At 38.0% G+C, this 18,547-nt stretch overlaps 1 protein-coding gene across 3 annotated transcripts in view; it reads left to right on the top strand.

Moving 5' to 3' along the window:
• Window positions 1-18,547, top strand: part of ANKMY1 (ankyrin repeat and MYND domain containing 1) — a 46,693-nt gene that overhangs the window by 25,921 nt on the left and 2,225 nt on the right. For 2 of the 3 annotated variants that reach the window (XM_078389243.1, XM_020786399.3), the window contains exons 10-17: window positions 477-623; window positions 7,745-7,852; window positions 9,138-9,269; window positions 10,405-10,518; window positions 11,056-11,221; window positions 12,382-12,445; window positions 13,601-13,752; window positions 17,980-18,033. In XM_078389243.1, coding sequence (XP_078245369.1) covers window positions 477-623; window positions 7,745-7,852; window positions 9,138-9,269; window positions 10,405-10,518; window positions 11,056-11,221; window positions 12,382-12,445; window positions 13,601-13,752; window positions 17,980-18,033 — 937 coding nt within the window. The remainder of the gene's footprint in view (window positions 1-476; window positions 624-7,744; window positions 7,853-9,137; window positions 9,270-10,404; window positions 10,519-11,055; window positions 11,222-12,381; window positions 12,446-13,600; window positions 13,753-17,979; window positions 18,034-18,547) is intronic. The other variant, XM_020786400.3, reaches the window with a different exon arrangement.

The raw sequence follows: 18,547 nt of genomic DNA, 5'->3' as shown, positions 1-18,547 counted from the left end.
TGGAAGATTGTCTTCGGACAAAATGCTGGCTCTATGGTTTGGAAACGGGGATGAGCGCCGCCCCTAGAGTCGAACACGACTGGACAAAAATTGTCAAGGGGAACCTTTACCTTTACCTTCAACCTTGAGAGCTCTCTTCCTTTGAGTTAACATTTCCCTCAAATATTTCTGAGGCAAATGTATTTTATTTGCCTCCTGTCTGACCTTATGCAACTTTACTGCAATCTTTGTACTTCTTAATGCAGTCATTGTATATGTTATCTCATTGTATATTAATTCTTGTGTGTCCAGTATAATTCCCCTGTTGAGTAGTGCTGTAACTGTGATTTAGTGAGCTTAATCTCTGTTAAGAAGCGTGACTGCTGGGGTTCAAATATCACTTATAAGTGCATCTCAAAACATGTATGAGTTCATACTTGTGCCCTGAGGACATACTGTGTAACACTGTATCTGACCTTTACCATTTATCCCTGTAGAATGAGCTTACTGAAGCACCATCCATGATGAAAATGTTTAATGAAACTGGTCCATCAAAGTTCTACTACAGAGAATGCAACACAATCCCAGAGGAAGGTGGTAGGACTCCTCTTCATATTGCTTGTGAAAGGACAGATGATTTCAAGGTGAATTGTGCTGTCAACTCCTTTCTATAAACAGAACTCTTTTCTTTTACTAGGTTTTAGCATCTTTCTTGGTTACTTTTTACCTTGGCAAGGAATGGATGTTTTAGAAGTGTGAGTTGCATGTTTTCCAGTCTTGCCAATACAGAAGATGTGGTAATTAAGCCTGAGGTCTAGTAGCTTGATATAGGGACGTGGTGGCGCTGTGGGCTAAACCGCAGAAGCCTGTGCTGCAGAGTCAGAAGACCAGCAGTTGTAAGATTGAATCCACGTGACGGAGTGAGTGCCTGTCACTTGTCCCAGCTCCCGCTAACCTAGCGGTTCGAAAGCATGCAAATGCGAGTAGATAAATAGGGACCACCTCGGTGGGAAGGTAACAGTGTTCCATGTCTAAGTCGCACTGGCCATGTGACCACGGAAGATTGTCTTCGGACAAAAACACTGGCTCTATGGCTTGGAAACGGGGATGAGGACCACCCCCTAGAGTCGAAAACGACTGGACAAAAATTGTCAAGGGGAACCTTTACCTTTACCTAGTAGCTTGAGGAATTTAGGAAGAGGCTTCTGCCCTCAGCATAGTAAAATAATTTGTTTTTATCTGCCATCATTTGGGAATGCCTTCTTCTCAGACTGGGAGGAGGTAAAAAGTTGGCTTAGTCCTAGTCCCAGTTTTTCCCCCAACAATTTTATTAATGACTTGAATGAGGGAGTGAAATAATCCTTATCAAATCTATGCATGGCACAAAATTGGGTAGAATAGTCAATACTTTAGAAGACAAACAAAATTCAAAAATATCTTGATAGACTTGAGCACTGCACTGAAACCAACAGAATAAAATAATAGGAATAAGTGCAAAATTCTATACTATGGGTGGAATGGGGAAACTAACACACCATTACAAGATAGGAGATAGTTGGGTCAGTAATCATACATATGAGAAAGATCTTGGAATTGCAGACCGCAAGATGAATATAAGCCAACAGTGTGAAATGGCTACAAAAAAGGCAAACATTATTTTATGCTGCATTAACAGTATAGTCTCCAAATCCTAAGAAGTACTAGCTCTCTTCTGTTTGGTGCTAGCTAGGCTTCCTCCTGAGTACTGTGAATGTTAGAGTTGCTGTCACTCACTCTACACATAAACATATCTACTCACTCTCTCTCATTGTGTGTGTGTTTGTGTGTGTGTCCAAGTGAGCAAGGATGCTTCTCCCATTCCTTGTGTAATGGCAGAGTATTGTGTTTGTGGCACTGAATTCAAGTAGAGCAAGTTCTGTAGTAAACTGACCCACTAGTATCAAACATTGACCACTAGAGGCCTTTAGTATTTCAGTAGATTGAAAGGCAAAATTCTTTTTGTAAGATAGGTGAAATCCTCATTTATATGGTAAGCAAAAGTTCAACATTAATAGCAAAGGGGCATCTATGCTACGGTTGTTAGGGAATGGATGGACAGTTTTACAGGTAATACAGAAAAAATGCTAATTAAAAGAAAGTCAGCCAGCTAAAACAAAAAGAACCTTTTGCACTACTTTCGTGGCATTTTCATGCAGAATTGAAAGATAATATATTTCCTTAGAGATGAAGACTCATTCAGGGTCTCTTGGTTCTGGTAGCACTTATAAAAGAAGAAAAAAACAGTTTTTCTGGTCTCCTTTTAAAGACTTGAATAAAAAAGCCTGGAACTTCTCTAGGCCTCTCATTACCCCTCTTTTGTCTGTGGTGTGTGTTTTCAGTTTTGTGGAGCTCAGATATACTGATGATTCAAAAGAAAAAAGATGGGACATCTTTATAGTGCTTAAATTAACAGACAGTAAATGCGCATAGATTCAGGGTGGAAGCCTTAGTAATTTGAGACTTCAGATGAGAGGGCATAGGCTTGTAGTTTAAGGCTAGTTCTAGGGATGGAGGAATAGAAAAAGGACAAGAAAACTGGTGTAGGGAATGATAACTATATGGATTGATTAAAAAAAGAGGGACACATTAAATAAAGCTGAGCACCATCTGGAAATTATCTAGAAAAATTTAATTGAACAATTAAGGTTTCTTTACTTGTTAATTACATTTGATGATTGAGTCTTGTGTAAAAGGGGAAAGGCCCATTTAACGGGCCATAATGGGTTGTATAGTATCCAATATAGAGTCTCATTTCAAGAGCTGATTGCTCCATTGACATAGAGTTCTTACTCTGCAGTTTTGTGTTGCTGTGATCCTTTACATAAATTTTTAAAAAATCAATAAATTAACTTTACCTCTCTTATCTTCTTATGCATAATTAACTATTGGTGATTGTGGTAGCATTTTGTTTACAGTTATTTATATTGCAGTTTCCGAACTTGTGTGTGTTTAGTCGTTTAGTCGTGTCCGACTCTTCGTGACCCCATGGACCAGAGCACGCCAGGCCCTCCTGTCCTCCACTGCCTCCCGGAGTTGTGTCAGGTTCATGTTGGTTGCTTCGCAGACCTATAGAAATGTGTTGCAGTGAGCTGAGTAGGGATTACTTCCAGCTATGTAGATAGAGAATTGCAGCTGTAGCCTATTTTTTTCTAGCATTGACTTGCAGCTGGTAAATTTTCAAGTCACAATAGAAAGTGTACCCTTTACTGGATTTATACTGTCTATTCCATCACGCAAAAGAGTTAAATAAGTGATGCAGAGTTTATTTTAAGTTGAAATTCAGTGCAGAATTTTGAAAGTTGTCTGATTTTTGTACTTGAATGCATCTCCTATTTCCTTTTCCCCCCTCCTCCTGTCTTTTTTCCTGGTAACATTTTTAGTACATTTCTAAATGCTATCTCATTAACAGAGTATAGCCCAATTTTTTTAAAATATATCTATATTACAGTAGCTAAAGGTTAAAACACTGGCTTAAATTTAGCTGCTATGCCCAGCTAAACATATTAAATTGTCTGATAAATATGTCAGCATTTCTGTGAATCCTGTTGATTCATTGGGCCTGACATTTTATTTAGGCCACTCTTTTCATCTTCTGAAAAAAAAAAAATTAAGCTGGTGAGTTTCAGTATTTGCCAGCACTCAGAGGGCCACTGTAGGTATCTCTTCTTTGAAGAAAATCCCACCCTGCAGTATCATCAACAGTTTTTTAAAAGGTTCCTTTTATTGTAAATGTGCACTCCTCAGTGCCACATGTCACAATTGTTTAAGGAGTATACAACTGAAACCCTTTTAAGTATGTGGAACTAACTGATTTTGTAGTTCTAGCTAATTGTTGTCTCCATTATCCTAACAGTGTTTGCCACATTTGAATAGCTACATTAATATCTAATGGCACTGAACAGGTTGTGTTTGATCAGGTTGGTTTTCAGGGTTTATGTGGGAAAACTAAACAGATAAGACCTTTGTTTTGCCTTGCTTCGCCTTTTTTGCCACTCTATAACAACCAAAAGTTAATGATCAAGATGCTCTTTGTTAGTTCATTAAAATGAACCTTACAGAAAGCAGCACACAAGTTATGTGGTAGTATCATTCATTCATTCTCTTTTGGACTTACAATTTCTGCCTGACCACGGGCCTCAAAAGTAGCTGGTATTAAGAGAAAGCTGCAGAGTAAGAAATGGAGTTATGTGACTGGGGAAGGCATGCGGGGTGGGGATAATGAAATAGAATGGTCTCTCTCCAGTCAATGGAGAATTTCCATCACATGGCTGTGTTAGCTGGTTTTCCTACAGCTAAGATAGCCACGTGGTGGGAATTCTTCATTGTAGTTTTTTTTGTGGGAAAAAGGCTTTGTGGGGCCTTCAATCTGCATTTAACAGTGGAGATGGGACAGGAAGGAGACAGTGGCACAGGCAGATTGGGAAGAATATATAGCCATAGAAACTGCAAGGTACAAAATTAGGGCAGGACTCTTCATTGATTACCCAGAATAGGCAGAACTCAGATTCTTCCATTACTTTCTTTCTGAGGAGAGATGCAGGAGGCAGGACTGCTTAAGAAGGAGACAGCCTGATTCCAGATAAGGCACCAGGAAAGAAGGACATTGAGTTTACTAGTATAGCATCTCCCACCACTCTGGTGTCCTAAGGAAGTTGCTGGTGGGATGCTGTTGTGCTTTCGGCATCACAGTAGACAGTCAACATAGTATTGAGTCCTTGCTTTCCCATTTCCCAAGGCCTTTTGTGCAAGAGGGCTTTCTTCTTCTCCAGAGGGCATAGATATCTCCACTCCTTTCATGGTACATCTTGCAGTTGTCAATCACTTACTTCTCATCTGCCAGCATGATCACCCTCCTTTTTCTTTTGATGTGTCCCCTTCTTTGTGGATAGGGAGAGTCACTTAGAAGTATGGTGAAGAGACTTCCGGCTTGATGTCGCGACGAGACAGCAGCAGGAGGACAGAGCTCTGTCCCCTGGGCTGAATTCTGACCCATTTTGGGACACCGTAGGGTGTCGGAACCACCCTGGAGGGGTTCGATCCAGGAAACTCCCTAATCAGCCAATGGGCAGAAATAAGCAGCTTCGGCTAGCTTCCAAGTCGCTGGCAGCCGTCTGAGAGAAGCAAGGAACAGCACCTGGCCTCGCTGTTTTTCCATCGGGTGAGAATTCTTTTGCAACTAATTGCCTACGTACCCCTACATATGGAAAAAAAAAGAATTGCTATCTTATCTCAGTAACTTTTTAAAGCGGCAGAAAATCTGGTGAGAGGGATAGCTGAAGAAAGTAACTTTTTAAAACTATACTTTAAGAATATTTACAACCTGGCGTTATAAGGTTAAGAGACCTTCCTGCAAATTAAGTGTGGACATTGTTTTGTCTATCTAAAGTGTTTGGAATGATTCCCAGAAGAGGTGGCCTTGGACATTCTGTTGTTGCTTAAGGCTGAAAAACTGTTTATCTCCTCGTGAGCCTCTCTTTGCATTTGGCCGGAATTAACCCTAAAGTGGACTTTTCAAAAACTGTTCCTTGGGTTGAATTTGGTTCAACTCTACAAAGCGGAACTCCTGAAATGACTCTGGAAATTTGGAATATCTGTTTATAAGCATCTAGGCAGCAGAAACAGAATGGCACAACAAGGACAATTTTGGAATGAAGTAAAATTTATGCTTTAACAAATATTAACGACCGTGACATCTCACTATGAAGAGGCAAAATTATCCAATCAACATCAGAAGGACTATAGTCCACAAGCAACTGAAAACAACAAGGAAGGAAATGGGAGTATCACAGATGATGTATGCCAAACCAAGCAGCAGCTTGAGAAAGTTAATCTAAGAGAAACATCAGTCGTGGACCAGAGGAGAGTACCAAGGGAAGACAAAGGGAAAAAAACAGCAAAATTAACCAAAAAAAGCCTGGAAGACTCATTGAAGATAGATCAAGTACAAAAAATGGACATAAATCATATCTACAAAATGGTTTTAGAGGACATGAAAGATGACAGCATGTTTAGAGATATAGCAGGGAATGAAAAAAGAGGAACCAGAGAGGGAATTACCTAGAAAGATGAAAAAAGGGAAAACAAGGAAGGGCCCCTTAATATTGGAAACATGTTTATATTTATCATTTGGATCTGTAAAAGGGTATATTCTATATATTAAAAGGAGAACTAAATTGAAATAAGGGAGCCCGAATCAGGGTAAAGATGTAATATGGTGACTTTTTATTTTAGGTAGACTAAACTAGATATAAAGCTGGGTCATGGATCTGGAATTCATTCAATAAGAATGTTATTAGAAGATCTTGAGAACTTTATATAATATGAGAGTAATATTATGATAGTAGCAATACTATATACTAAAATCTGTATATGAATGGTTTGAAAGAAGGTCGGAATTTGGGGGGCATAATCGAGAAGACACTGAGATGTAAAAAACAAATAATTGTAAGCAAGTATGTAACACGATGTCTGATAAGCACAAACAATGTAGATAGATTGGAAAATTAATAAAAAAAGTTAAAAAAAAGAAGTATGGTGAAGAGGTAAAGATGGAAAGGCCCTGTGTTCAATTTGCATGGTGAAATCTTGACCCCAAACTCTGAGTCCTAGCTCTTCCATCCCAGTCACCCTTCTATGCGTCCTGCTTTCTTCGGTAGGAGAACAATGGCCTTTCTCTGCCTGTGGGCCGGAAAGGTTTAACCTGCAGGAACCCTGGTTAAGAAGTGTTTTGAGACTGCAGCTGCTTCTCTGGAATTTAAGATAGTGGTGTCATCCAGGGCTAATAACTCATTTTGATGAAGAGTGAGCAATGGTGGGGTAGAGAAATTACTATTCATATCAAGCAAATAGTAAAAAATAAGCATCCACCCAAATTCAAGTTAAGTAACAAATGCCCCTGGGTTTAATTTGGAAATAAAGTTATGAAGTCTAAAATGAGTAAAATCATTAATGAGATTTTTCACCTTCATTCTGGTACGGCTTCTAGTATAATAATGTAATGCAAATTTAAACACCAGTTGAAAATTAGCTTACTGTAATTTTAAAAAGTCTCTCCATGTAAATATATTCAAATTATATATTTTTCAAAATTAGTAATTCACTTAATATATGAATCATTTCCTAATATTTTTCCATCCCTGTTACACATAATTGCAATTTGCAAATATTTCAAGTCAATTTTTGTAAGGGGCAGAAGTTAAAAACTGAAGGCTTTGCAGATAATTATGTAAGAGTGCAAAGATATGACCTCTGTAGTTAAACGAACTGGATTACAGCATTTACTGTTACTTTTTATCTGATCCAGCAGTGTGCATGTACGTTGGCTCTACTGTTTAAAAGTGTTCCCTTCACTAAAATGTCAAATCAAGTTCAACAGCTGGCTGGGTTTTTTTTTTTTTGTATATGTATGGATCCGCATGTCTAATTAGTTTATGAATGCATCTATGTTACTTAATTCTACATTTTCTGGGTTGCAGCTTTGAATCCTTACTACTGTATCTATCAAGTTATTCTGAAGCATTTTCTTAGTCTGCACTTGGACAAATGTCTAACTCAGCATTAGTGTTTACCTTCAGATTAAGAAATGGAAGCATAAATTGGTATTAGCATATTTTATTTTAATATATTAATTTTTTTGAAGTTAACACTTGATCACTTTATTTCTCCTTTAAGTTAGAAAAAATACCATTCTTTTCAATGGTTTGATTTTATTTAATTTACCTTTCAGAATGCAGCTGAAGTTGTTCACCTTCTTTTAGAACACAGTGCAAATCCAAATCTCCTGTGGAGTGGCCATTCCCCTCTTTCATTGGCTGTTGCTAGTGGAAATGATCAGGTATGCTTTATTTTTTTCCCCATTCGACAATATTTATCATTTGAAAAATATGGGAAAAAGTCTTTTTAAATGTCATCTTGATTACTAGAACTCAGAGATTCTGAGTATGTTTGTACAGCAACGAATTGTAACTACATCATGCATATATATCAGAAGACTGGACAATTACAATTCTCTGAAGCACAGAGAATAATGTACATATCATTATACACTTTCAGTAATCTTTAATGGTAGTCTTATTGGATTCTTGGCTACTAGTCCCAGACGATATAGTACAGCTCATAAACAAATTTTCTTTATTTCTGTTCCATCTTATTAAACAATATTGCAAGCATATTAATGGAGACTTCAATGTTGTTGTTGAACAAATAATGGGAGAAAGAGACTGCAGGAGAAAATAGCACAGGACAGTAATTTAGAGCCAAAGACTACATTATATTATTCACATATGGCTGTTTTTTAAAAAGAAAATAGTAGGGCTCATTCTGCTGCTTGTATTTTTAGCAAATGCTGTTGTATTTCCTTTTTTTGCAGTTAGGGTTTGGCTCTTATACTAGTGGTAATTTTAAAGCCAGATTGTCATTTAGTGCTGGGTTGGTAATGAATTTTTTTAAAAAGCCAGCGTGATTCTTGAAAAGGTCAAGACAGGATGGCAGAAGCAGCATTAAAGTCACAAGGGAATGTAGTTCAACCTTTGCCATTTTATTTTTCCCAGACATTATCAGCCCCCCCTTCCAGTCAGGGTAATAGCAGAAGCAATGGTTAAATCTTCCTTCTGCCATGGCAGATTCTGTGGGAGGGAACCTCAGGTCCTCGGGCAGAATCTGACCTCCAGGAGTCCTAATCTGTCCTCATGGGATTTCCTGGGTGACCACACCTTCGGCATCCCATGACTTCATAACTGATTGGTTTATCCACTTTTATGTAGGCTTATTCTCATTTATGAGTTTGGGGGGCCCTTCCTAAGGCTTAGTTACTAGCAAGTTGTCAAGTTGTCTCTGACTTATGGGAATCCTTTCTAGGACTTTCCAGATAGAGAGCACTCAGAAGTGATTTACTGTTCCCTTCCTCAGAGGGTGTGGTGGGACTGTGCAGCTTGCCCAAGGCCACACAGGCTGGCTCTACTTGCAGGAGGCATAATGGGGAACCAGACTTCTGACTTTTGCAGCTGGGTGCCCAACTCACTGAGCTATCCAGACAGCTCTTCAGGGTCATAATGTGTTGTAAAAATGTTAACTATGAGAAGATGGCCTCTGAGACTTCCCAATCTTTCTGTTGTACATAGGCAGTAGCTGAGCTTCTAGGCAGTGGAGCTGACCCAAATCTCCCATTAAGCCGAGGTGTTGGAAGTGCCCTGTGTTCCGTTACAAATCCTGCATATGAACACAGTCGGACATTGGCAGATAAGATGGCTTTGGTAAGAAAAGTCTGAAACATTCTGTTACCAGTTTTCCCAAACAGAGAGACTTTTGTGGGAGCAAACCAAAAGATGATATGACATGTAGATATACAAAGATACCTGTTGTGGTGTAAATAGATGGAAATGCTGTAGGGCAATGGTTCCCAACCTTGGATAACCCGGTTGTTCTTGGACTGCAACTACTAGAAATCCTGGCCAGCATAGCTAATGGTGAAGGCTTCTGGGAGTTGCAGTCCAAGAACACCAGGTTGGGAACTACTGTTGCAGGATATGACGGGTGGGGGAAGAAGGGATAACTGAGAAAAAGGGTTGAAGAAAGATCTAGAAATAGAAGAAGAAACAGAACAACTAACTCAAAAGATGCACTAGTTGAAGAGAGCTAGGATTACAGATCTGGGATCTGTTGCATGTGATCTGCTAGAGGAACTGCAGTGTGGTCTGCTGGTGGGAGAACATAAAAAATGGGATGGAGGAGCCAAGTTACACTAATTACAAGCCTTCTCTGGCCCAGGGGCACAGCCATAATGCTGGTACAAACTTAGATTGGAATGTGTGTAGTCCTAAGTAATTTCTAGCATTCTTTGGTTGGAAGAGGCTTGGATTTAACACTGTTTCAGCTAGCCTAGAATAAGCTCAGTTGGCCCTTGTCCATATCGTCAAATAGAATTATGTTGTAATTGGAGATGGCAAACAAGTGCTGCTAAAAGAAAACAGCATATGCTGAGAGAGAGTATCTGCTCTTGAGTCAGGAGAAGAAAAATGGGGTGATGGGTTAGAATTAAAGTGTTGAAGCTGCAATAGTAAAATAATGTTTTGTGTAGTTAATGCAGCCCTTTGCATTAGCCTTCTATTTGCAGCCCTTTAGACTGTTTATATGTCAATATCAATATATTCTAAATGGCTTCAAAATGATTGTATCATACTCCCTTGTCCTGAAACACTAAGTGATCTTTCATTTAGTTGATCCAGCCGTTGTGTATCACCAATTTGTAAAGAAGAACTTCAGTGTTAGCCTTTAACTCATCCACAGTACTGAGATTCTGAGTCTTAACTGGGTGTAGGTTTCATGGCAGTAGTTATATGAGACTCTTGCTGTTCTGCATGTCTTCATTTTCTTCTTCTGTTTCCCCAGATTAATACTCTAATAGCAGGAGGTGCAGACATGTTAATGCCAATTACTATTGGGGATGAGACAAGAAGTGCTGTGGGAACAGTAGTGGACTATGCATATTTCAAATACTATCAGGTATTTTCTTCAATGCCTAGAACTTCAAAATCTTGGTCAATAATTGACAAAAGTTTTCATATTAAATGTTACAGATTTTTGTCTTTGCTGTAGCTTTTCAGTCCATTTTTCTTAGAATTCAAGCACAGCTTTCTGCTGACCTTTTACTTCAGCAAAGGTTTACAGAGGTTTAAACTGGAGATTGTTTCTGTGGAGGAAATTAATCTGCCCCACATATTAAGATTCCCTTCACGTTAAGAAATATTGTTGGGAACAATTACTTTAGAAGATCAAAGACTAAAGATGGTTGAGAGCAACTTTAAGAACTAAAGGAAGCATGACATTAAATTCACCTTTTAATTTAATCTACATTTTAAGCAAATATTGCCCACTGTGCTAGGAAAAAGTATGCTGAATAAATGCTAGGATGTGAAAGAAAGTGTGAAAGGGGAATGTAATCCCTTCCTCCCATACTGCTGTTCTAACACAAATAAGTTTCTTGAAGCTGCTCTTTGAGTTGGTAGGAAGGTGGCCTCATATGATGTTTGTATATTGCAGGACAAAAGAATGATGCGTACACCATACCATGCTCTTTCACCATCAGAGCGGGATCTCTTCAGTGCTCGCCGGAAGTTGTTGGAATTCCTTAGTGAACGACTTCGTGAGACTGTCATCTTAAAAGAAAAACAGTGGGATAAGGAGGAACTTCGAAGACTCAAATATGGTGAGCCCAAATTAAGCCTTCAGAGTATAAACATATTGCATACCTAGTCATAAAGTGGCACAAAAGCTAAAGGTGAAGTTGGAAATGCATGTCCACGTGCATGAAAACACACATAGCTGAAGAGATAATTCAGCCACAATTCTATTGGTTTCAGGAGAAGTTATGTTACTGCAGCTTAGGGCATACATCAGATGAACTACCTGCCTACCAATGGCACCTGTCTGTCAGCATGCCAGTGTGAAGAAAAACATGGTGTGACAGAATATGAGAAACCACATGGGCATGACTTACTATGCGGTTCTCCTACTACATGGGAGTGAAGCAATAAAAATATATTGAGTTTGGTGTGGTCCTGGTCATTTCCCCCCAAATTGGCCTAAAGCCTTATCTGACCTAATACTCCAACCAGTTTACAAAATTGTAACACAATAGGTATGGTACCGCTGGAATTCATGTGAGCCATGTGGGAAAGGTACGGTAGGTTTGGAAGATTTAGGGGTAACTGCTGAGACATCTGTGGGTAAGATGCTTTTGCATCCTTTTAGTGGATCTGAAAGGGAACATCCATTCTCAGGTCCATGCTGAGATGTTCTGTCCACTGTCCAAGCCAACTTTTCATTGATTTGGCTCACTCAGCTGAGGCAGGCTGCAGTAATGGTCTGCTGGTAAAACCATGCCGGGAAACAGTGAGACAAAGGATACAAATGGGGGGGATCTGTGCCATGAAGTTCACTGTATGACACTGTCATAATGTTACCCACCTCACACAGTTGTTGTGAGGGAAGGAAGAGATCTGTGTATGCTCCTTTCAGTACTTTGGGAGATAGGAGGAATGTAAACGTAAGAAACTAACCATTAAATAATGCCACCTGTTTTTATTTACTAGGTATTATAGGGCTGATAGGGAGATGTGAGGCTGCTGGTTGTATCAAATGTCCAGTTCCAGCCTGAGATTTCAAAAATTTGGCTGGTTAAGTTATGTTGTCTCTCTTATAGGATTTAGATATTATCTCCTGAGTTGTAAGAGAAGCAATGAAACATTTGACCAAAGAGTACAAAAACTACACTTAATCAGGTGATATTAACCTCAGATATACATATCTTTGTTTTAAATGAAAAATATTTAATTTACAGTATATATTTATGTATTTATTACCAAGCATCCACAAGAAGGCAATCTACAGCTGGGTCTGGAGTGGTATTACCTGAAACAGATACATCAAGGTAAGATTGCTGAATCCAAAATAAAACCAAAATTTTCTTTCAATATTCAGAGAAGTAGCTATGTTAGTCTGCTCAGTGACAACAAAAACAGAAATGAACAAAGCAGGACTACAAAAAGAAAAGGAACAAAAATGAATGTTTTGTGGCACCTTTAAGATGAACACATTTATTTCGATGAGAGTTTTGGGGGATTACAATTCATTGTATGGAGGGATGTTTCTAAAGAAGTGGATTGTAATGCACAAAAGCTCACACTGAAATAAATGTATTGATCTTAAATAATAATTTTGCTTTGTTGTTTCTTTCCTTTTTCTTTTTGCCTTAAGAGTCAAAATAAAGATCTTCATTTTCCATTGTGTTAGTTGTTCCGCTGCTTGTCAGTATTTTGAAAAGATTGATAAGAGAATGGGATATATCTTGAAAAATCCTTAAAACAATATCTAAAAGTGAATACATCGGTAAAGGAGCTTCAAGTCTGCAACACTTGAAATGTCCTTGTTATGCTCTCATTGATTAAAGGAACAGCTACTTAACGAATAATTTGTAATTCAGTCACCAGAATTTTGTTGGTGTTCACATAAGGTGTGAGCATCATTCCTTGGCTCATTGTTGTGCTTATGTGTGTCTTGTTTTCATGTCTTGACTTGCACTGATTGCACAACCAAGATGCCTCCTGCTACCTTGTCATTTAGCTTCAGTTAGCAAGTTAAGTAAGCCTTATGCAAATACCAGAGGATTCCAGCCATTATCTCCAAATTTGCTCTTGAGTGTGGTGTGAAAATTATCAGTTGAAATTAATATTCAGAAAACGAGTAGAAGGGTGTTGCAACAGTTTTCTATTGACATTATCTTGATTTTAGAAACCTCACAGGATGTTGTATTAAACTTGGGCATGTGGAAACTTATCTGGAATAGAAAAATGTTGAGAGTAATTTTTGAGATAAGAAGAATAAATTACTTAGAGCAAAATACATCATGCTGTAAAATCTAACATTCCACAACTACTGATCACTGTGTATGTAACCAAAATTTTCTTCCCTATATGAACAAGTTTGACTTCTCCCTTCTTTGCTATATCTGTTCTAAGAAGTTAACTTGCATATATGTTACTGGTGTTGTTTATCACATGTTTCCTTCCTTCCTTCCTTCCTTTAGGTTGCCCTTCTTCAAATATTGTTATCAGTGTGGGCGATCAGTTGGTGTGAACCTCTCACCATGCACACGATGTTTTGAAACCTACACCTGCAGCAAGTCCTGCAAAGCAAAGGCTTGGAATGAACGTCATAAGCGGGAGTGCATGCAACCAGGTAGGTTGGCTTCTTTGCTGTAGTATGATGTAGATTAGGAGAAAAAAATGCATAGCTGAATGATCTCTTGCTAGTGAAACTGCTAGGTTATGCCAGCTAATGCCTCTAAATTTGAGATAGCCAATTTGTTAACATGTGCAATACATTTTCTTGTCGCTTCCTGGCTGAGAAATTTAATTGTTCCTTTTTAAGTTTTGTAAGTTATATAATTGGTCAGTATTTGTAAAGAATATGCAGCTGCTGCCGAAAAGAAGATGCTCAAGCCTTCACTAGAGGATCCATACAACAGATTTGCAAAATGATGCATTGTCTCACGTAACTTCAAGAGTTTCATGGAATTTGAGATATTCACTGTGCTGGAGAAACTATGGATGAAAGTGTTTTTTTTTTTTTTTTGGCCCACTTCAAGTCCTGGTGCTCATGAAAGCGATTCTGGTGAGGAGTAATGATACAACAGAACTGAAATGCCACCAAATATGTTAAATAATCAACTATGTTCAATGAATTTCTTCTCTACAAAAACAACTCAACCATTCATCCCTCTGAAAAAGTGCTACTTATTCAGTAATAGAAATGAAACATTGCTTGGAACATTGGACACAGAATTTGAGAGAAAACAGATACAGCACAGAGGCCAGCAAGGATCCGTTGCCTGAAACAAAGATCTCTGCTTGTGCATGGGCTGGATCATATTTCAGAATCTACAGTTTAAAAAATCATGGTGTAGCTGTGATAAAATGTAGCAGCATATTTTGAATAGTTGAGCCCCATCGTGTGTGCTGTCGGGATCTAGCAACTTTACTTTGCAGTTCTGCTAATGCTATGGCATTCCTGTTCAGAGCAGGATGGGTAGCTTGCTGATTGTGCAGCTTACGGTATAATATAGCTTGTGCTCTGGGCAAATTTGGGACCCAGGATGGTTAGTTTGGGTGTTTCCCCCTTCCTGGTTATTTGTAAGAGTCCTTAGGATAGATTATTAATTAGGATCAGAAGGATTGCTTTTCCATAATTAATACTCCCTTGGACTCTTAGTTTCCAGTATATTAGTGCCTTGTAAAAGATTATAGTGTTTGAAGACCAATTTGTTTCCTTTGATATCCTTGAAGTGTGATCTGCCCACTCCCCTCTTTTTTTCTATTGCTTTCAACATTTTGTGCCTTCTGGATGGGGACAATGAGCATGCTCCATTCACATGGAATTGTCTTACCTTTGTTTTGAAAAAATGTGGACTGTTTCTTTTCCTGCCATTCATTTTGGTATCTTGGTGGGGATCATCCATCATGTGACTCATTTTACTTAGAAAACGGAATGTGTTATTATCTAAAGTCTCATTCAGACAGTCATGTTTCTATGTATATGCTTCTGGGTGAAAAACTCACTACCTCTAAACAAGCTAGTGTTTTGAAGTGGTGGACCACACAAAGGTTTCTATGCCAGCATCACTCCTTTTGGAGTTACAGTTTATGCTGTCACTTGATCAGCGCCACTCAACATAATACCGTCTTTTCATGTGTTATTGCTTCTGTGTGGAATTCCAGTATACACAAACTTTAGAGGTGACACCCATATGGGAGTTTCATGTTGAACTTCTCCACTCTGTACCAGTACCTTATTTCCAACATGCTAAGCTAAGACATGGTTCAGTATTTCTGTCAAAATAATGTATTTCACCTAAAGCTGTGCAACTTTTTTCTTAATTCTCCAAATTCCTGATCATCATTTCTGCATATATGTTGAGCATGAGATGACAGATTTGTCGAGGTATCAGGTTTTCTGACATCATTAATCCTAAACCTATTTGTGTATGTTATAAAGTCCCTTTTAAAAATATGTTAATTCATTTTGGAAGTCACATTTAAATCTTCCAAAGCTCTTGACAAATATCCAAGTTATTGCAAAGCAAGTGTTCTAAAATTCAGCACAAAAACACCCCATCCCACTTTTTTTAAGTGATTATGCCCCAAAATACTTGATCTGAATTGAATACATTTGGGCTGAATCTCAGTTTTAATTCTTCTTCAGAACATAGTATTTTGCAAATCATGGGTAAGGTACACTGCATCTTGGGAATTCTGCTCTTCTAAGAATATTGGCTGAGAATGATGAAAGAGAGATGGACAGCTTGTACAGTGACGTGTTATTCTTGTGACCAGTATATTGTACCAAAGACATGGATTTATTTATATACCTAAATTCCTGAATCCTGTAGCCTTGAAACTCAAGGAAAAGGCAAGTAAAAGAATGCCTTGAAAGGCAAATTAAATTCAATTGAGCTGGAGCCAAGAGGAGTGATTTCAAAGAAGGTTGTTCTCGCTTTCAAGATATCCTCTTAAAAGTGGAGATTAGAATGCCTTGTCTGTTGAATATGATGTGGTCGTAACTGTTCTGTGTTGTTATAAAGGATCCTGTTCAGTTTTCTTCTAATTAATCTGGAAACTCAAATATTGTCCTTATGTGATGAAAAAAGTCAATGCATGGGTAAGAATGGAGATACAAAGAATGGAGAAACTGGTAAAATATTCTCATCATTTGGATGAAGCAGCTGTGGCAAGCTTTTGGAGACTTGCAATAAGAAAACATTAATTTTGAACATCAGTCAAGCTGAGTCTATAGCTATGAAGATTTACTTTCTTCCTCGGTGGAAAAAGTGTTACAGACAATAAAGGTTTCTAGATGCTGTAGAAGAGGATACCTTAATATTGCTTTGTTCATAAGAGGCTGAACACACAAATGTGCCAGATAATTGTGGGGTTTTTGCCCACCAAGAATTGGACCAAGCTGGCATCAAAAAAAGTGTGTGCTTCTTATCAGCCTGATTCTTAATAGGCTTCATTCCACTGGAGACTATGACCTGGGATGTGACATCAGTCTGGTTTAGCCAACAAGCTGGAAAACATATACCATTCAGTCAGTTCTGTGCAAAATTTCAGTGTGTATGGTGAAAACTTTAATCAACCAATTATGTGTCAGTACATTATTTTGCTTTATGGCAACTCTTGCCAGGGTGTCCTAGGTATAAAGTACTCAGAAATCGCTTCTTCTAGCAGCACTCTGGGGCTATATAGGTTTCCCAGGAGGGACAGTGGAAAATTGAACTCCTGACCTTTGATTCTGCAGCCAGATAATCCAACACACTAAACAATCCAGTCGGTGGTGAGAATTTAGAGAAGTATTTTTCTGGAAGAGACAGCCATCACAGTTTTCTTAATTCCAGCATACAGACACTAAATGGGGGTTGATAGAACGACCAATTTCTATGGTTGTACAGAGATTAGAATTACATGAGCAGTATTTCATCTGTTGCGCCATATTGGATGATCCAATAAGATTTCCATGAGATGGAACAAATAATTGAAAGGATAAGACCTGTATCGGGACTCTGTAATGCTTTCACTAAAGCATAAGGACAAAAATCCCAACAAGTGGAAGTATAAAATGTGCTTTAAGTGAAGACACATAGGAAATTGGTGGTGGCGTTTCAGCTATAGTTGATTTTTTATTTGTAAAGTTTCTAATGATTGCTGATTTAGTAGGCTATGTGCACATGAATATGGTTGGACAGTGTTAGGTGTTAGCAGTCAATGGATAGCTGTAGTGGTTGCACATTTTGCACAGAAACAGATTTTTTTCCCCACAAGAGGCTCATATTGAGAAAAATGAGAAAATTTCAAAGCTCACTAGATTTGCTTTTTAAAGAGGGATGGGGGGGACGACAAAAATGAACATATTTCCATAGTATTTATTCAATGCATTTTATTATATGGAACAATCTATTTCTCTTTAAATAAAATCATTGCTCCCTCCTTCAATTAACTTCTTCTCAGAAAACAAAGCTGAAGATAAGATGTGTTGAGGTAATTAAACTGAAGTTTGCTATTCATGTGAACATAGTCTAGGGATGCTGCATTTATTTGTATACAAAATGTACAAATTGAAGATTTTAAACTGTAATTTCTGTTTTCCATGTTATGTATGTTGGAACTATTGTCAAAATGAAGGCATATACTGTATACCTTAAGAATGTATATGGGATAATCAGAACCCTTTGTAAACACCATTTGCTCAATAAATTAAATGTAAATCTCATTGTTTATTTCTAGCAATGTATAGAAATTACTGTAGTATAGACATCCACAGAAGGCAGAGTTCCTTTGAGGCATTCATAATATTTTTGTATTGTTGAACATTTCTGAAATGTCTTTGCCCCTTATTTTATTGCTGGAAAAGATGCTTCATCTGCAGCTGAGTCTGATGAAGTAGAATTCTCCTCACTTTTGTCTGGTAAGCAAATTTTCACACTGCTTTTTCATTAAGCATATTTATTTTCTGGTGTTTCAGATAGTCGCTAACTGTAGATGTTTTGCTTCTCATTTTTTCTTTTGTTAAAACTACATGGTGATGCTTATTATTTGTTTTTTCTGCTACCGTCTAGTTCTTTTTATTTATTGAGTGACTGTTTTCAAGTATTGGTGTTTTCTTTCATGTGTTGTGTTTCTGTATTGTAAGCTGGCATGACTAAAGCATGACTAACGTTGTATATTGTGTCTGTATTACCATTTTATTTTGAAGCCCTATATTCTGAAATGTCTTTGAAATGCATTTGACAATGTTAAAATGGTGTGAATGGTCCCATACTTTAATTTAAATTTAATTTAATTCAAAATATCCTCTTTTCAGATTGCAAGGCTCCCTGGGGACCCTTTTTGCCCTTGGGAAGCATGCTCATATTTGAAAATTGCTGCCGGCAGTCATGCCACTGGATCAAGTTTGTTATTGTCGCTCTGGCAGTGATTTT

Source organism: Pogona vitticeps, chromosome 3 (assembly GCF_051106095.1).
Source record: "Pogona vitticeps strain Pit_001003342236 chromosome 3, PviZW2.1, whole genome shotgun sequence".
In the NCBI taxonomy this organism is placed as follows: domain Eukaryota; kingdom Metazoa; phylum Chordata; class Lepidosauria; order Squamata; family Agamidae; genus Pogona; species Pogona vitticeps.
This window is presented reverse-complemented; position numbering and strand designations above follow the sequence as displayed.